The sequence below is a fragment of the Oncorhynchus mykiss genome, chromosome 19 (genome assembly GCF_057628025.1).
Source record: "Oncorhynchus mykiss isolate SJ-2025 chromosome 19, ASM5762802v1, whole genome shotgun sequence".
Taxonomy (NCBI): domain Eukaryota; kingdom Metazoa; phylum Chordata; class Actinopteri; order Salmoniformes; family Salmonidae; genus Oncorhynchus; species Oncorhynchus mykiss.
The window spans coordinates 59054126-59072372 of record NC_143040.1 but is presented as its reverse complement, the minus strand read 5'-3'; the positions used below and the strand labels follow the sequence as shown (position 1 = coordinate 59072372).

General features: G+C 42.0%; 1 protein-coding gene across 16 annotated transcripts; it reads right to left on the bottom strand.

Moving 5' to 3' along the window:
- Positions 1-2827: 2827 nt before the first annotated feature.
- LOC110498072 (glutamyl-tRNA(Gln) amidotransferase subunit A, mitochondrial) lies at positions 2828-6758 on the bottom strand. 16 transcript variants are annotated; one of them, XM_090209614.1, is made up of 6 exons: positions 6464-6758; positions 5471-5562; positions 4991-5147; positions 4517-4746; positions 4316-4422; positions 2828-3652 (listed from the first exon to the last, which is right to left on the bottom strand). In XM_090209614.1, the coding sequence occupies exons 2-4, from the start codon at positions 5478-5480 to the stop codon at positions 4587-4589; spliced, it is 327 nt and encodes a 108-aa protein (XP_090065740.1). In that variant the 5' UTR covers positions 5481-5562; positions 6464-6758; the 3' UTR covers positions 2828-3652; positions 4316-4422; positions 4517-4586. The 16 variants fall into 14 exon arrangements, with proteins under 16 accessions (XP_090065744.1, XP_090065740.1, XP_090065753.1 ...); XM_090209617.1 differs by having other exon boundaries at positions 4973-5152; positions 6464-6748; XM_090209618.1 differs by having other exon boundaries at positions 4517-4726; positions 4973-5152.
- Positions 6759-18247: the final 11489 nt, after the last annotated feature.

The window sequence follows — 18247 nt, the reverse complement described above, 5'->3', positions numbered from 1 at the left end:
TCCAACAGAGAGAATGTCAAAGGTCACAAGAGGAAAGGCAGGGCTCTGAGTTATCCGCTGTGTCAGTGTATGTATGTATGTGCCTGTGTGTGTCCTTCAGTGCAAACATACTGCATTCATGTCGCTAGTGAGTTTTCACTACAGCTCTGTAACTGCAATGAAAATTACTGTTCATCTGATATTTAGGCTACCACAGTTTGGGTTGTGAATACGGGCCCAGATTATCCTACACCTAATCCTAAACGTAACCTTTACGAGGATGAAATTATCCCTCCTATACGTGGGTTAAAATTAGACAGAATCTCTATATCAGACTCCGTGTTTATGTTGTGCCCTCTTACTCCACCATGCCTCAGGGTATGGTAACCTAGCTTAAGGCAAACGAATCTTCTCACAACCGTCTCCTGTGCACTGTTTGGAACTGCACACATGAACAACCCTTCTCAAAATTACAAAAACATCTTCTGAAACATTTGTTACGCTAATCTTATCAGGTCAAATGAGGTAGACATATCAGATTAATATTGCCTGGGAAAGGTTACCTAGCGGAACTGTGTATGGAAAGTTAGGACCAAAAATCAGCTCTGGCATTTCTAACACACCGGCCCATTTTGTGTTTTTTCCAAGGCCCCCACTATTAACCAGAACATTGTAATTTTGCACAAAAAACCTGAGTTAAACCGGATAAAGGCTCATTTGTATTAATAATGGCCATTATGACCAGACAGATGTGTAAACATGTCCCTAATGAAACTCATGAAAGGGTTCTCTCTGTACAAATCAAAAACTACTTGTGTTTATCTTCAGACATGTGTGCAGGTTTATTTGGAACAACATCTCTTAGTCAAGGCCAACTTCCACATTTCATGGTCACGTTACACCTGAAATATAGCAGTTGTATTACTGTATGTAATGAATGGATTTCCCTCAGCTCAGGGGAGGCTGCCTGTCCAATGTTATAGACTAATGGGATGTGAGATTTTCTCCACCCCGCAAGGTCTGATCAAGCCCCCCATTTTTTATGGGGCAGAGCAAAAAATGTGCAGTATTATAGCTAATGTCATGCTCTTTTGCACATTTTCCCAAGAGTCGGAGAGAAATGTTGCCGTTTCAGAGCTCAGGGATTCGTGAAAGATGGGACAATCTCAATTTAACATTAATATGAACAACATTTGAAATATATATTTTGAGAGACCAAAGTATCAGCTATCACACCATAAACAACCTAATTTATGTTTTTTCCTAAATTGCAACTAACTGGATTTATGTCAACTCCGTCAGACACCATAAAAGGCATTTAACAATTATTGACCAATAACTGTTTAAAAGGCTTTGGCTTGTTTAATTTTAACATTAGATTATTCAAATATGTAGCACAAATCTCCAAACTTGTTTTATACCACTATATAATGCTCCAGGGCTAATTTAGTTAGCATTTTGACATGTTTTTCTACATTTAGAACACAAAACATTTATAAAGCAAACATTATCCCTTAGGTTTAGCACAGCAAATATCGCAATCATTTAAGCATATGGTGCAGAACAGTGATTTAAAATATTTTTTTCCTGAATATTTACCCAAAAATATTGACTCAATCAGTGACAGAGTTGACAGATACTCAAAACTCTAAAAATAAAAGTTTAATACAAACATCTATATATAAAATGCTTTATTTGAAAATCCCCAATAAAAACAACCATTCTATCAGCACTTTGACAGAGTTGACGTTAGACAAAGATCTGACAGTTTTTTTTTTTTTTACCTAGTTGACAAAAATGTAATTTTTCTTATTCAAGCCTCTCTCAAAATACAACACTGCCTCTTTAATGAAGACAAACAAGCTTTTTTCCCAACTAGCTTTTCAAAGACAGCTTGAAATGTAGCCTACACGTTTTGTGCTAGGAAGCAGTTGCTGTTGCTGACCAATATTTAAAACTGGGCTAATAGCTTGCTAACTAACAAAGAATATCAACAAACGTGCACACGCTATGCTCGCTGACCTGAACAGCACATTCACTTATGGGTGATTGAAAGACCGTTCACTGCTACCTGTCAATAGAATGCTATTCCGCGGCACTCTGGTTCTGCCTACAACAAAATCACAGACTCTTGCAAAGTTAGATTTGTTTTGTTGCATTGAAAAGGGGCATATATGTTTATTCGATCACATTAAATGGTGCAATCTAATGGGGCGAACTCAGTGAAGTTTAATCTCGTGTCTCTGCGCGGCCTGGCACTTCTTCTGCGCAACAGTCTTGGAGGAGGTCCACGCCGCATGCGGTTTAGAGGCGAAATTGTTGTGACCATTGTGATTCAAATATTGTTTGTTGAAATCTTTCTTTTACACTTTTTTGGATAGTTTGAAAATCGGGATCTATGCATAGAGTCGACATGGAAATAAATAATATTCCTCTAAAATGTACATTTTAAGCTCAAATAATGCAACAAAATGTAAAAAAATTAAATGAATAAATTTCCCTGCCGGACAAGGATTGACCCGACTTTCAAGAATCTATGAGCTATGAGCTAATTTCCTGCTATTTTACACATTTTGCCATGAGGCTGAGGGAACATTTTGCAGTTTTAAAGGTAATGTCCTGTAATTCTAAACATTTCCTTCATGGCTTATGATGTGTTCATATGCTTTCTGGGGTGGCTCGACAAAAACACATTTTAATTTTTTTTTGTGGGGGGGGGGGGCTGCATGCTACGCCAGTGCTTACCACTGATGTTCAACGCCCAGGTTCACAATACTTGTCTTCTGGATACGTGACCTAATCTTTAAGTCATTCATTCAAACTCATACTTGGAACCGCCAGACAAACAGCAAGTAATAAAGTGTCTTTAATGGAAGTCAGTAACTTCAGAACAAATCCAGAAAAGGCCATACATCTTTGAGTATGTCCTTTACATGACCATGATAATGGCACTCATCTGAGTAGCTCTGTATTCATTAGTTTCACCTCATACAACTGAGGTCTGCTCTCGCTTATGGACCTCCGCACCTCGCTCCCCCTGTACGGCATCTCCATGGTAATGGATAGGGGTAAAGCCCACCTTCTGCTCTATCCACTGGGCTACTGTCAGCAGTGTCCTGTCCTGGAGGGTGGGGCCTATTAGTTGCAGGCCAATGGGAAGGTATGCTCGATAACGCTGTTGTCACAGAAACAGCAAGGAGTCCTGGAGCAGAAAATGAGAGTTGGAGGGGTAAATGTAAGAAAGTCGAGAGGGAGAGGGGTTGGCAGGGTAAGGTTGTTTGAAGGCCAGACTGTGAGGGGGATAAAAGATGGGTTAAACTTTAACTGCCCGCAAAGTTATCAGCTTCCCTGATGGAGATGATTTGTTTCAGATAGACCTTCATCTGGATTTGTAATCAAAGGGTTGACCGAAATAGGAATTCCAACCCAATTCCTTTGAAAAGGGAGAGTTAAATGATGAACATATTATTTCCTGCCATGTTGCTGGGTGAAGATGTCCTCCTGGGCACTACGTGTGGGGTTGTCTTCCTGCATGAAGTCCGTGTTGCGCATGGCGTCACTCAGTGTGGTGGGCATGAGCAGCACGTCAACACCCGAGCTGGACACTTGCTTGAAGTCCTCTGCTATCAGACAACGCACCTGCTGGGTCATCACAAAGTAGTGCTCATAATTCCTGTTAGAAGGGAGGCAAACATGAGGGTCTGTCTTAACTCTTGTCCAAATATTCAAATTCCTGCTTCCATCCTCAACACGACCACCGATCTTACAGTAGTAGAAAAGTATTGGTTTATACTGAAAAATGTGTTTGCTGTGTTTTACTGTCTGAGCAGGAAGTAGTTCCCCGATAGGATTCATCCTTGTATAACATTGTTAAATCCCTGGTGGCATACATGGCCACTACGGTGGCCTGTGGAGAACAATTCACAAATAATTCCATTTCAATCTTGCTTTACAATAACAAAATCCCTTGTAAATGTAAACAAATACGAAGTACACATACAGCAACAATTAAAATAAACAAAGGTCGCCATCAAGGGCTCTGCTAGTTATAATAGCAGCATAATATTTAGAATCCACTCATGGTCAATTTGACTTTATTTGGCTTCATAGCAATGGACTTCTGTCTTTGTCTTGCATTAAGTGAGCGCTATTAATTCACATCATAGATCAACAATGAAACAACAGCATTACCAGACAGACAAACAGTCTGACAGATGTGTGGCATGTGCCACATGCCTCACATGTTCAAAGTTTTACCAACAATCTTCATGTTAATGTTAAACCACTGGGATGAATTGAGATGCCTGATCCTACTGGGAGGATAGGGTGATCTCACCTTGGGAATGCCCACACAGATGTTCCTGACATCAAAGTCACCCGGTAGGTCTGTCAGTGTGGAAGGGTTATGGTAGTAGAGTCTGACATCATGGCCTTGGAGAATACCTGTGTGACACAACAACCCGCACCCCAGGTCAACAAACCCCACATAGCAGTTTTACATGCCATACAATTAACATTTCAGAGTAATACTTTTTACCTGGTCAGGAAAAAAATACAGGCCCCATGGGATGGCCATATAACATGCCTGACCCAGGACGGTGGCTGAGTCATGAACACTCCCGAGTCATGATGCCTGGGACCTCCATCGAGTTGACCAGGCGGATGAGGCCGTGTCTGGACACCAGGCCGTAGGTTGGCTTCAGGGCCACTATGTCACACAGGGCCCCTGGGTTACGGGTGGAGCCACCTGTATCCGACCACAAAGAGCTGTCAGGGGCCAGAACCAGGAGATAAGACCTTTAGTGTTTCAGAGTTCAATAAAAAGGTGTTGTTGAGTCTCTTTGCTCCACTACGAGCTAAAAGTAAAGTGCTTCATAAATACATAAACTACGGTATTAGTCAATGCTCAGGAAGTTGCATTGTTAGCCACAGTGGTTGAGTATGTTCCTATTATGCAGCATTTTGCAACAGTATGGGAAACTTGAACTCAGACCTGTGTCTGCAGACTCACAGGAAGCTGGTGAGAGAGGCCATAGCTGCAGCACTTCCTCCAGAGCTGCCTTCCGTGATTACCCAGTCAGAGTCAGGGTCAGCCCCAGTCTGCTCTCTGTAAGGGGCGGCGTAGCTCCAGGTGTTCCGGACAGGTTCAAAAGCACGGTCAGTACTGCCTGCACTGGAAAATAATGGAGGGAGGGTACTATACACTCACTTTCAGTCATGAATGCAGGTTGGGGCAGTTTACAGATATGATAATACTTTGGTAATTCTGCAAATACATGTATTTCCTAAAGGGAGATTGAGAGCCTTAGCCTATAGCAAACTCATCCAAGTTAGTTTCCCCAATGAGAACAGCACCCTGGTCAAGGAGCTTCTGAACCACTGTGGCATTGTATGGATGAGTGTATTCTACAAAACATATACTATAATAATAAATGCATCCAACTGTAAAGAGGAGGAATGAATTCATTTTTAGGCCTGTCAGCAGATATACCTTTCAGCATTTGAGGCACAAGTGTTCTTGATGTTCTCTGTGTAGAAGTTGTCCTTCACAGCAAAAGGGATCCAGTGGACCTTTGGGGGCACCTGCAAGGAAGATAAAAATGTGAGACCAGATCATAATGTGCAACACATGCACGTCCAGTACACACAGGCAGGCAGACAGACAGACAGACACAACACACACCTTTGAGGAGCCTGCGCTCAGCCTCCTCTGCCTGTTTCAATGCCAGCTCCTCTGTCACTGTGATGTAAGCATTGAGATTGTGGGTTTTCTTGATAAATTTCAGGCATTTTTTAGAGCCAAGGAGACCAATAAAATAATGTTGAATAGGTACTGTATAATTATTTCCATTTGTTATTATTACCAGTATGCTAGCTGAATCAACATGACTGAGCGGACTGCTGAAAGGGTGGAAAATAATGTGTAACGTTCCAACAGGAATCTGTTCCAAAAACGTCGTAAAGTACAATGTTGCCAACAAACAACGCATACAAAGTAGCACGATCAATTCATGAAGCTACCTAGCTGCCGAATAGGCATCAACTCACCACGTAACATATTCTTAATTCTTGTCCATAGGCTACCAGAGTGAGGACATACATTTTTCGGAATAAACGTGGGGACTTAAAAACTTAATGAAATTGCCCACTCCCTACCGGGTATCTTATTCGGCCGCTATACAGCTTTGTATGCGTTGTTTGTTGACAACCTTGTATTTTACGTTTTTGGAACATGTTCCTGTTGGAACGTTCCACAAATTATACCCACCCCAGCTGAAATGGTTGGAAATGTGTGCCATTCAACTTTGACCACGTTTTTGCTAGATGTGATAACGTTAATAACTAGCTAGCTCCCACCAGAGTTTGATGTAATAATTGAGTTGTGTAATTGTTACATTGCAGCTAGCAGACTACACGCATTGTGACAAAATTAATCAGAATACAAACTAGCTAATGCTATTGGTAACGAGTTGATTTAACTTACGTCTCTTATTGACAAGCTCAGCATGCTTTCTGTGTGTCAAATCAACCCAAATATACAGCAACCTTCAGTTTATGCGGCGACAGGGGGTTCTACCATGTTTGTTTAGCTTCTGGAAGCTCAACATCGGATGAGTAAACCGCACTCCAATTGCTTGAGTATTAGCTGTCAAATGGTGTTTGCCAGATGAGGAAGCAGCATGAGTGCAAGAGCTAGCTACATTTTTGTCCTTCCAGAGTGTAAAAACGATAACACAGGTAGAACAATGAGACAGATATTTCAACGGATGTACAAATGTGAAGCATCCGTTTGGCGTTTCTACTCAGTACCAAATATGGTAGTGAGAGGGATCCCATCCCAGCAGTTGGAGAATAAGGAAGGAGAAGGATTTTGGCCGACATTCTGCAAAATCGATTAAACATTTGATCTCAATACAGTTTTCTGTTCCCAAAACTAAAATATGTTATGAACAGGGTGGACTAAGTTTTGTAGACTTTACCGTTTGCCAAAGTTTATAAAATGTCATTGTTTAGACAAAGTACAAATGCGAATTGAGTTATTGCACATGTGCACTTCACAGAGTAGTTATTCCCTTACTGAAATATGCAGATGTGTGCTAGAACAGACCAATTTGAATCTTGCTAGCTCGTGCTTGGCTCTGTCACCTTGCTTGTTCTGACCGCTATGACTCATTTGTTCCCATTGGAAACAGCAGGCTGTGGTCTATCTATAAACATCTTTGGTAGTATCCAACTTCCTTGCTCATTTTTAGGTCAAATATACACTATGCAGACTACCATGAACATCTTGCAAACTAGTTTTGCAAATTAAGACTAGTCTCAAATTATGGAAGCAACACTTCACTAAGGTCTAGTAAAAAAATATTGACCAAGACCACTGCTCCAGAGTTCAATGGCGGGCGAGCTTTACACCACTCCAGCCGACACTTGGCGTTGTGCATGGTGAACTTAGGCTTGTGGAAATTCCTTTCATGAACCTCCTGACGAATATTTATTGCGCTGACGTTGTTTCAAAAGGCACTTTGGCACTCGGTAGTGAGTGTTGCAACCGAGGACAGACGATTTTTACAGGCTATGTGCTTCAGCACTCCTGTTCAAGGTTCAGCCTTTACTGACATTTTTTGTCTATGGACATTGCATGGTTATGTGCTCGATTTCATACACCTGTCAGCAACAGGTGTGCCTGAAATAGCCGAATCCACTAATTTGAAGGGGTCTGTAGTGTATCTGACTCTGCTCATTCATGTCACGTCCACTCCCGCTCCGGAGCTTGACATCGCCGGTTTACTAACCACCCGCCCTGGCCCTAGATACGCGACCATTTGGATCCGGCACAGTTACCCACATCACTGCAACACTCACCCTCACCAATGGACCCATGCACCAGGAAAGTCTTCCCTTCATCACCACAGCACCCGTACACAAGGTAATCCTCGGCCTCCCATGGCGCCAACGTCACAACCCCACTATGTCAACTCATGTTCCATATCTCCCTGGCACACTCCAGCAGGGAAACTCCTTCCCGTTCCCATGCCTCAGCGGCCTTGGTCTCATCTGTCCATTGATCTCACTTCTGATGGTTACACTACTATTATGGTTGTTGTGGACAGATTTTCAAAATCCTGCTATTTTATCCCTATCTCTTGTCTCCCTACCGCTCTCCAGGTCGCTGAGGCCCTGTTCCAGCTGGTCTTTCGGCACTATGGCCTTCCAGAGGACATCGTCTCTGGCCGTGGCTCCCAATGGAGCCTTCCTGGAGAAGCTGGGGATCACTGCCAGACTCACTTCCGGGTACCGGCCTTATACGGGCAGGTGGAGAGGATGAACCAGGAGCTGGGGAGGTTCCTTAGGAGTCATTGTCAGTAACGGCAGGGGGAGTGGGCCCAGTTCCTTTACTGGGCGACGTATTCCAAGAACTCACTTCGTCATTCCTCCACCGGGCTGTCTCCTTCCAGTGCGTCCTGGGGTACGAGCCGGTCCTGGCCCCATGGACCCCGATCCAGATTGAAGCCACTGTGGTGGACGAGTGGTTTTGCTGACAGAAGGAGCAGGCGGACTGCCACTGCAGTGAGGTTCCCGTGTTCCATTCTGGTGATCATGTCTGGCTCTCCACCAGGAACCTCCCATCTGCTTGCCCTGGGTTCCAGTGGATGACGTTCTAGATCCCAACATCATCTGAGATTTCCACCTTCGCCGTCTGGACTGGCCCGCTCCTCACGGGCCGCTCTTAGGATTTTAGACACAAATCTGACGGACCAAATCTGGAGACACACATCTTTTAGGAATCACAGTTTTGAAATAAATATTATTTTAAGTCAGTGGGATTTTGCAAGAAACTACATAATTTCATTTTCAGTTAATAACCATTATTGACAGATTTTATTTTTAAAACTTTTTGGGAGATTTAGAAATTGGGATCCAGGCATAGAGCCAACATGGAAATGTATAATATTGAAACTACACTAAGAAAATGATCCTAAATGTAAATTATGGTAATGCAGCAACATGTATTTATTTTCAACCTTAAAAATGTTTCCCTGCCGGATTAGGCTTGTCCTTTACATGACCATGATAACATCACCCATCTGAGTAGCTCTGTATTCATTAGTTTCACCTCATACTCATACCTCATACTGAGGACTCTTATGGACTGCCACACCTCGCTCCCCCTCTCAGGAATCTTCATGTTGCGCTTCCAGAAGCTAAACCATCATGCTCTGTGTTTGGATGTAGGATGAGTAAACCTCACTAGCTTGAGTATTAGCTATCAGAGGGTGTCTGCCAGACGAGGCAGCAGCATGAGTCCTTCCATACTGTAAAAATGATAATATACAGTATCTGCAACTTAATCCATTGTATTTTCTAATGAATTTAATTGAGATATAATTCATTTAGCTAGCTAGAGTCGATGTCCGTGAAGACCGTGGAAATCTAATTAGCATAATACAAAAATCCCCATAAAAATCTGTCAGTTTAAGCTAGAGATATCTGTTTTTATGCATTGGATGCATCTCAATCCATGTCGCACTAGGCCAACCCGCTCTTCTCACGAAATCGCCTGTCTCAATCCACCACATCCACCAATGTCTCACTTCTGCATCTGCAGTGAAAAGTGAAAGAGCTCGAGCTATGTTTGTCAGACCATGAGACATCCCAAAACGTATCTTCTTCCATATGTGTTATTTCACAGTTTTGAAGTCTTCACTATTATTCTACAATGTAGAAATAGTAAAAATAAAGACCAACATTTTCGGGATGTCTCATGGTCTGACAAACATCGCTCGAGCTCTGTCACTTTTCACCGCAGATGCAGAAGTGAGACATTGGTGGATGTGGTGGATTGAGACAGGCGATTTCGTGAGAAGAGCGGGTTGGCATACTATTATGACCCCTCTATGGAAAGATGAGACTTTTACGAACACTATGGTGTACTCCGTTTTGCTCTATGACCCCCCACAAGCATCTGAAGTTGGTATAGCCGATCTGCCAACTTCTATCTGTAGCGTCAGTACAGCTTGAACTACACACTAATATTACCCCTCTGTGGAAAGGTGAGACACTCACGAACACGTACAGTGACAGTCAAAAGTTTGGTGGAGGGCATACAGAAAATATCCCTATTTGGTAAAATACGAATTTCATGTTATGGCATGAACAGCTCAAATAAGCAAAGAGAAACGACAGTCCATCATTACTTTAAGACATGAAGGTCAGTCAATCTGGAAAATGTCAAGTTTCTTCAAGTACAGTCGCAAAAACCATTAAGCTCTATGATGGAACTGGCGCTCATGAGGACCTACTCAGGAAAGGAAGACCCAGAGTTACCTCTGTTGCAGATGATAAGTTCATTAGAGTTAACTGCACCTCAGATTGTAGCCCAAATAAATGCTTCACAGAGTTCAATGATCAGACACATCTCAACATCAACTGTTCAAATGAGACTGCGTGAATCAGGCCTTCATGGTCGAATTGCTGCAAAGAAACCACTACTAAAGGACACCAATAAGAATAAGAGACTTGCTTTGACCAAAAAACACCATCAATGGACATTTTACCAATGGAAATCTGTCCTTTGGTCTGATGAGTCCAAATTTTAGATTTTTGGTTCCAACCGCTGTGTCTTTGTGAGACACAGAGTAGGTGAACAGATGATCTCCGCATGTATGGTTCCCACCGTGAAGCATGGAGGAGGAGGTGTTATGGTGTGGGGGTGCTTTGCTGGTGACACTGTCAGTGATTTATTTAGAATTCAAGGCACACTTAACCAGCATGGCTACCACAGCATTCTGCAGTGATACGCCATCCCATCTGGTTTGCGCTTAGTGGGACTGTCATTTGTTTTTAAACAGGACAATGAACCCAAAAAACACCTCCAGGCTGTGTAAGGGCTATTTGACCAAGAAGGAGAGTGATGGAGTGCTGCATCAGATGACCTGGCCTCCACAATTTCCCGACCTCAACCCAATTGAGATGGTTTGGGATGAATTGGACTGCAGAGTGAAGGAAAAGCAGTCAACAAGTGCTCAGCATATATGGGAACTCCTTCAAGACTGTTGGAAAAGCATTCCTCATGAAGCTAGTTGAGAGAATGCAAAGAGTGTGCAAAGCTGTCATCAAGGCAAAGGGTGGTTACTTTGAAGAATCTCAAATATAAAATATTTTTTTATTTGTTTAACACTTTTTTGGTTACTATATGATTCCATATGTGGTATTTCATAGTGTTGATGTCTTTACTATTATTATACAATGTAGAAAATAGTACAAATAAAGAAAAACCCTTGAATGAGTAGGTGTGTCCAAACTTTTGACTGTTGCTGTACATGTTGTATTTTTCTAGGACGCCCACAGGCCTCAAGACTTGTCTGAAGGTCCCCTGGTACCAGTTAAAAACATTTACAGTGCCTTGCGAAAGTATTCGCCCCCCTTGAACTTTGCGACCTTTTGCCACATTTCAGGCTTCAAACATAAAGATATAAAACTGTATTTTTTTGTGAAGAATCAACAACAAGTGGGACACAATCATGAAGTGGAACGACATTTATTGGATATTTCAAACTTTTTTAACAAATCAAAAACTGAAAAATTGGGCGTGCAAAATTATTCAGCCCCTTTACTTTCAGTGCAGCAAACTCTCTCCAGAAGTTCAGTGAGGATCTCTGAATGATCCAATGTTGACCTAAATGACTAATGATGATAAATACAATCCACCTGTGTGTAATAAAGTCTCCGTATAAATGCACCTGCACTGTGATAGTCTCAGAGGACCGTAAAAAGCACAGAGAGCATCATGAAGAACAAGGAACACACCAGGCAGGTCCGAGATACTGTTGTGAAGAAGTTTAAAGCCGGATTTGGATACAAAAATATTTCCCAAGCTTTAAACATCCCAAGGAGCACTGTGCAAGCGATAATATTGAAATGGAAGGAGTATCAGACCACTGCAAATCTACCAAGACCTGGCCATCCCTCTAAACTTTCAGCTCATACAAGGAGAAGACTGATCAGAGATGCAGCTAAGAGGCCCATGATCACTCTGGATGAACTGCAGAGATCTACAGCTGAGGTGGGAGACTCTGTCCATAGGACAACAATCAGTCGTATATTGCACAAATCTGGCCTTTATGGAAGAGTGGCAAGAAGAAAGCCATTTCTTAAAGATATCCATAAAAAGTGTTGTTTAAAGTTTGCCACAAGCCACCTGGGAGACACACCAAACATGTGGAAGAAGGTGCTCTGGTCAGATGAAACCAAAATTGAACTTTTTGGCAACAATGCAAAACGTTATGTTTGGCGTAAAAGCAACACAGCTGAACACACCATCCCCACTGTCAAACATGGTGGTGGCAGCATCATGGTTTGGACCTGCTTTTCTTCAGCAGGGACAGGGAAGATGGTTAAAATTGATGGGAAGATGGATGGAGCCAAATACAGGACCATTCTGGAAGAAAACCTGATGGAGTCTGCAAAAGACCTGAGACTGGGACGGAGATTTCCCAGCATTTTGTCTGTCATAGTTGAAGTGTACCTATGATGAAAATTACAGGACTCTCTCATCTTTGTAAGTGGGAGAATTTGCACAATTGGTGGCTGACTAAATACTTTTTTACCCAACTGTATATGTATGTATATATATATATATATATATATATATATATATATATATATAAATAAATGTTTTCCTTGGTATGACCTTCTAAAAAAACAATCCCCCCCCCCCCCCCCCCCCACCCCCGGGCTTTGACAGGGCTTAGACTGTAATGGGATAATACAAGACTGAAGAACAAGTGTATTGACATATTATAGCTAGTTGATGAACATAATCATGCATCTTTTGAGACAGTTGTCATGCGGTCAGGGGTCTTGTCTCCTAATCAGGAGAGCACCATGTGTGAAAACATTCCTCCATGGAGGTCAGAAGAGACTGTTCAACACCACCTCCAACAGCCGTATGACAATCATGCCTGCTTGGGAGATCAGTAGATACGGCAGCAATGATGTCTTTCGGTTCACTAAAAACGCTGGGTTATGGACTAAGGAAGTTATCCTCAAAGTCCATGCTGCAGGTCTTAACCACATTGACGTCAGCATGAGAGGTTGTTGTGATATTCTAGCTTGATAGATTCCTTCTTCTTCTTCTTCTTCTTCTTCTTCTTCTTCTATGAAGTTTAACGGCTGTTGACATCCAATAAATGTTGCATTAACGCCACCAATTAGACTTGAGTACAACTCCATTATACTTTGCTTTATAAAAGGTAAATTAATCAACAAATAATCTACCTTCTAACCCTACATTCATTAAAAACCCACCACCTTACTCCACTATTTAAATCTATCTAGTCCTACCTCAGGCCAGCAGCCTGAAAGAAGGGGACACCACCACTCAACACAACCTGTAACACAACCTGACGTCAAATCTCTTACACCCAAATACTTTTCTGCAGCTGCCACCACAACCTCTATTTTCTGCGACTTGCATTCTATCCCTGCAGTACAGTTGATAACCATTGCTATGAAAACTAAAAAGTCAATCTTACTGAAGCATATATCATTTATTGGCCTATCTCTCTGTACTGATACATATCTACTACTCACACGAATACTCTAAGGATCCTTCCCCCTTGACCCATCTTCCTCAACTTTCCTCACTGCCTCAGTATGCGACACCCTTCGCTCTACTCTAACCCTGGTAACCTCAACCTGCCTCTCTCACACTGGACATTTCTGATCCCTAGCCCCATGGGCACCCTTACAATTAACACATACCGCTTATTTCCCCAATGCTACACATTCCTTTGTCTCATGCCCTTCTGCACACTTCTCACACCTAGGAACCTCCCTCCTACACACTGCTGCCAAATGCCCATAAGCTTGACACCTGTAACAACGTACTGTATTCAGCACATAAGCTCATACGGGATAACTGAAATAACCTAACAACACATTGTCGGCCAGAGACTCAACATCAAAACAGACAATGACTCTTCTGCTTCACCACTCACCCGATTAATTCCCTTGAAGTGACCTTATTTTTATAGGTTAACTCTTCATTTCAAGTCAGTGGTTTTCCTATGACCTTCTCAGAGTTCTTAAAGAAGATAGACTATCAGATCTTTTATAGATAGCTTATATGAAGACAGTTGTGAGACATCTTCACAATAGCCTTTTTGTGCACACACCACAGTCTCGTGAAAAGGAAACTGCCCTCATTCAGAGCTGACTGAGCATCTGTTGTTTTGCTATTCACGTTTGGTCTGTGTATGAGAGAGAGATCTGAGTGTGCAAAATAGATCACCCCTGGAGATGAGGAGAGCTCTTCTGACACAAAGGGAAAGTTGACTGCTATGGCACATTTGGTTTGGGTGTTAAATTCAAACTGTGAATGTTAGGCTAAACCTCACACGTAGGCCTAGATGTGCTCTTTGAAGAGGTGGGGACCTGCTGTTTCTTATTAGACCTCTCAGTCTAATCAGTGATGATCTTCCCAGCTAGTTTCAGTGTTCTTGTCATCTTGTGGCCTCTGTTCGTATCTGAATGTACTTGTCTACTTGAACTGATTGCGTTTTGCCTTATTCCTTATAGCCTGAATTTCCCTTTCACCTAGTGAAAAGGATATTCAGCAACCCTTGGAGGACAGTGATAAAAGAGCTTCTTTATGGTTAAAAAGTAAAACCAACGCGTTTTGTACCTTGGCCTTCGGGAATTACAGATGGTGATGAGCATTTTATAAATGTTTGTATAATGTTACATCATCACACCACCTTGGGGCCAACTGGTCAACTCGTCGTCAGTGTGTCAGTGGAACACGATCCCATCATATGGATGTGAAGATATACACAAACAGAGAATTAAAAATGTCACAATCTTGGTATCTGTGCCATCCATGCAGGGTGTTACCAGTGCTTGGTTGGTTAATAAGCCAGTGTTTTTTTCCTTCTCAGGTGTGGGCGGCCATTCCCCCTTGGAAACATGGAAGCCTGGCTGAGATTGTGGTGTTGAGTGCAAATGTGGTACTGTTTTGTTTATGATCCCTTTATGTTTTTGTGTTGTAGTTTGTTTTCCAAACCATTGTTTGTTTGTGGCTATTTCTACAATAAACATATGAGTAGTGAATATTACTACTGCCAGGGATACTCTGCTTTCTTTAGCATGTTCAAGAGAGAATGCATTTGGATACATTAGTATAGGCAATTTTAGGTGTCTCCTGTGGGCTAAATGCTATTGCTAGGCTGGAATGGAATTTTGGGATGGTGTCAGATTTGAGAATAAAAGCTACCGGCAGAGTTAGACTCCATGGTGCTGCTCAGTGAGGCATGGTCATTAATGACAGACTCATTAAATAGGCTTTCTGTGTGATGAGGAGCCAAATGAGGAGCAAGCAGGACTGCAGACAGACTAGCCAGCTCTGAGTTGGCATCGTTACGCAGGGATTTTTAATGGATGATGATGACTCAACATTTTCAGATAGTGACAGGTTTGGTCAGAGGTTTGTGAGGCTCAAGGTAGAAGTTATCTAGGATCAGATTTCCCTTCCCCCTTATCCTACCTAACCTTTTGAAGGATGAACCTATATCTTTGACCTACTCTTGAGTCCTGAGTGTGACTGGGTCCGGTGTCCAAAAAGCCCAAATTTCTGAGTCACACGGAGGTGGCGGCCGCTCCTTACGTGTCTGTCAGAGCCTGGTCTGCCCTGGTCAACTCAGGAGGCCTTAACAAGGACAACTGTGCCAAGAAACAGCAAACACACACACACACATGCACATCTCCTGCCAATTTGAGGTCAACTTGTCTCTTTCCCCCTCTAACCCCTGCTGTTGTCCCTATTCATCCCATATAATCCTCATGTCTTTGATCTTGTTGATTATTCCACTTGGTTATTTCATAAAAAGCCTGTCTGTATGAAACCAGTTGGTTATGAGCATGGGGAGGGAATTGTACTGTGGAATAGTGGGCCCGTTGGAAATGGGCTTCAGCAGTGGCTGATATGGCATGGGACTTGGCACTCTGAAGCCACTGGTTCACATGCAATAGATAGAAGAGTTTAACACGTTTTTGTGTTGGATTTGATATAAATGTATTTTATTTTCTCCATTTTCACTCTGTGTCTACTTATCTGGTGTTTTTCCGTCCCCATACAGCACTCTGATCCTGGGAGCTTCAGGAGGGGTCTGAACATTTTCCATACAGATGTAGATACTGATGTTGACGACGACCATAATGTTCTGGTACTGTAAATTCATGACTTCATTTTCACTGTGAAAATGTTTACCGGCAATCTTAGGTATTCAAACCCCATCTCCATGACAATAGCTACATGGACATAATACAAAGCCTTAATAACAAATAACAATGACATATCATTTCTATAAAAAAAATTTATATTTGTGTGAGTAACATCATACGTGTGTCTGGGCCCGGCTGTCCTATTGTGTCGCCCTAACCCATTGCTGTGACCTCAATCAGCACATCTAGCAGTGGGGTAAAAATACTTTAAAGTACTACTTATGTAGTTTTTGGGGGTATCTGTACCCAACTTTACTATTTACAGTTTTGCCAACTTTTACTTTTACTTCACTACATTCCTGATGAAAATAATGTACTTTTTACTCCATACATTTTCCTTGACACACAAAAGTACTCATTAGATTTTAACACAAAAATTCCCACACTTATCAAGAGAATGTCCCTGGTCATCCCTACTTCCTCTGATCTGACGAACTCACTAAACACAAACGCTTTGTTTGTAAATTGTTTCTGAGTGTTGGAGTGCGCCCCTGGCTATCCGTCAATAAAAAATAAAAACAAATGATGCTGTCTGGTTTGCTTAATATAAGTCATTTTTATAGATCATTTAGGCTAAAAAAACAACCTGATGATTGAAAAAAAAAATCGTTTGACATGTTTCTATGAACTTTATGGATACAATTTAGATTTTTTTGTCTGATTGTTTTGACTGAGTTTGGGCCTGTGGATTACTGAAGAAAACACGCTAACAAAAAGGAGGTTTTTGGATATAAAGAGACTTCATCGAACAAAAGGAACATTTATTGAGTAAATGAATGTCTTCTGATTGCCACCATATGAAGATCATCAAAGGTAAGGGATTCATTTTATCCCTATTTCTGAGTTTTGTAACGCTTCTGCTTGGCTGGTTACTGTTTGTAATAATTTGTCAACTGGGCTATGTTCTGGGCTAGGTATGTTCTGGGCTAGGTATGTTCTGGGCTAGGTATGCTTTCGCCGAAAAGCATTTTATAAATATGACACTGTGATTGGTAAAGTTAATCTTTAAACCTATGTAAAATATGTTTTCTTTTCTGAATTTTTATAATGAGCATTTCTGTATTTGAATTTGGCGCTCTGCAACCTCACTGGATGTTGGCCAGATCACATACCCTAGAGAGGTTAATGGGATTCTGAGAGATTCTGGCGTTTAAGCCCTTGTTCTACTTACCCAAAGCAATACTACTATACAGTCGACACAAATATTAATTTTCACAAAGTTTTCTGCTTCAATGTCTTTAGATATTTTTGTTAGATGTTACTATGTGTAACAGTACAAATTTTAAACCGTCCCCTCGCCCATACCCGGCGCGAACTAGGGACCTTCTGCACACATCAACAGTCACCCTCGAAGCATCGTTACCCATCGCTCCACAAAAGCCGCGGCCCTTGCAGAGCAAGGGGAACTACTACTTCAAGGTCTCAGAGCAAGTGACGTCACTGATTTAAATGCTATTTAGCGCCCACGCTAACTAAGCTAGCCGTTTCACATCCGTTACATATGGAATACTGAAGTATAATTACAAGCATTTCACAAGTGTCAAAGGCTTTTATTCACAATTACATGAAGTTGATGCAAAGAGTCAATATTTGCAGTGTTGACCCTTCTTTTTCAAGAGCTCTGCAATCCGCCCTGGTATGCTGTCAATTAACTTCTGGGTCACATGACCCTGATGGCAGCCCATTCTTGCATAATCAATGCTTGGAGTTTGTCAGAATTTGTGGGGTTTTGTTTGTCCACCTGCCTCTTGAGGATTGACCACAAGTTCTCAATGGGATTACGGTCTGGGGAGTTTCCTGGCCATGGACCCAAAATATCGATGTTTTGTTCCCAGAGCCACTTAGTTATCACTTTTTCCCTATGGCAAGGTGGTCCATCATGCTGGAAAAGGCATTATTCGTCACCAAACTGTTCCTGGATGGTTAGGAGAAGTTGCTCTCGAAGGATTTGTTGGTACCATTCTCTATTCATGGCTGTGTTCTTAGG

Excerpts from the sequence above, each read along its gene's own strand:
- LOC110498072 (XM_090209612.1), bottom strand. The coding sequence starts at position 6,487 with ATGCTGAGCTTGTCAATAAGAGAC. Across the intron at positions 5,153-5,470 it reads TGTGCCTCAAATGCTGAAAG|TGCAGGCAGTACTGACCGTG; the intron begins GTATATCTGCTG and ends ATTATTTTCCAG. Across the intron at positions 4,747-4,990 it reads GCCTCTCTCACCAGCTTCCT|CTCTTTGTGGTCGGATACAG; the intron begins GTGAGTCTGCAG and ends GGCCCCTGACAG.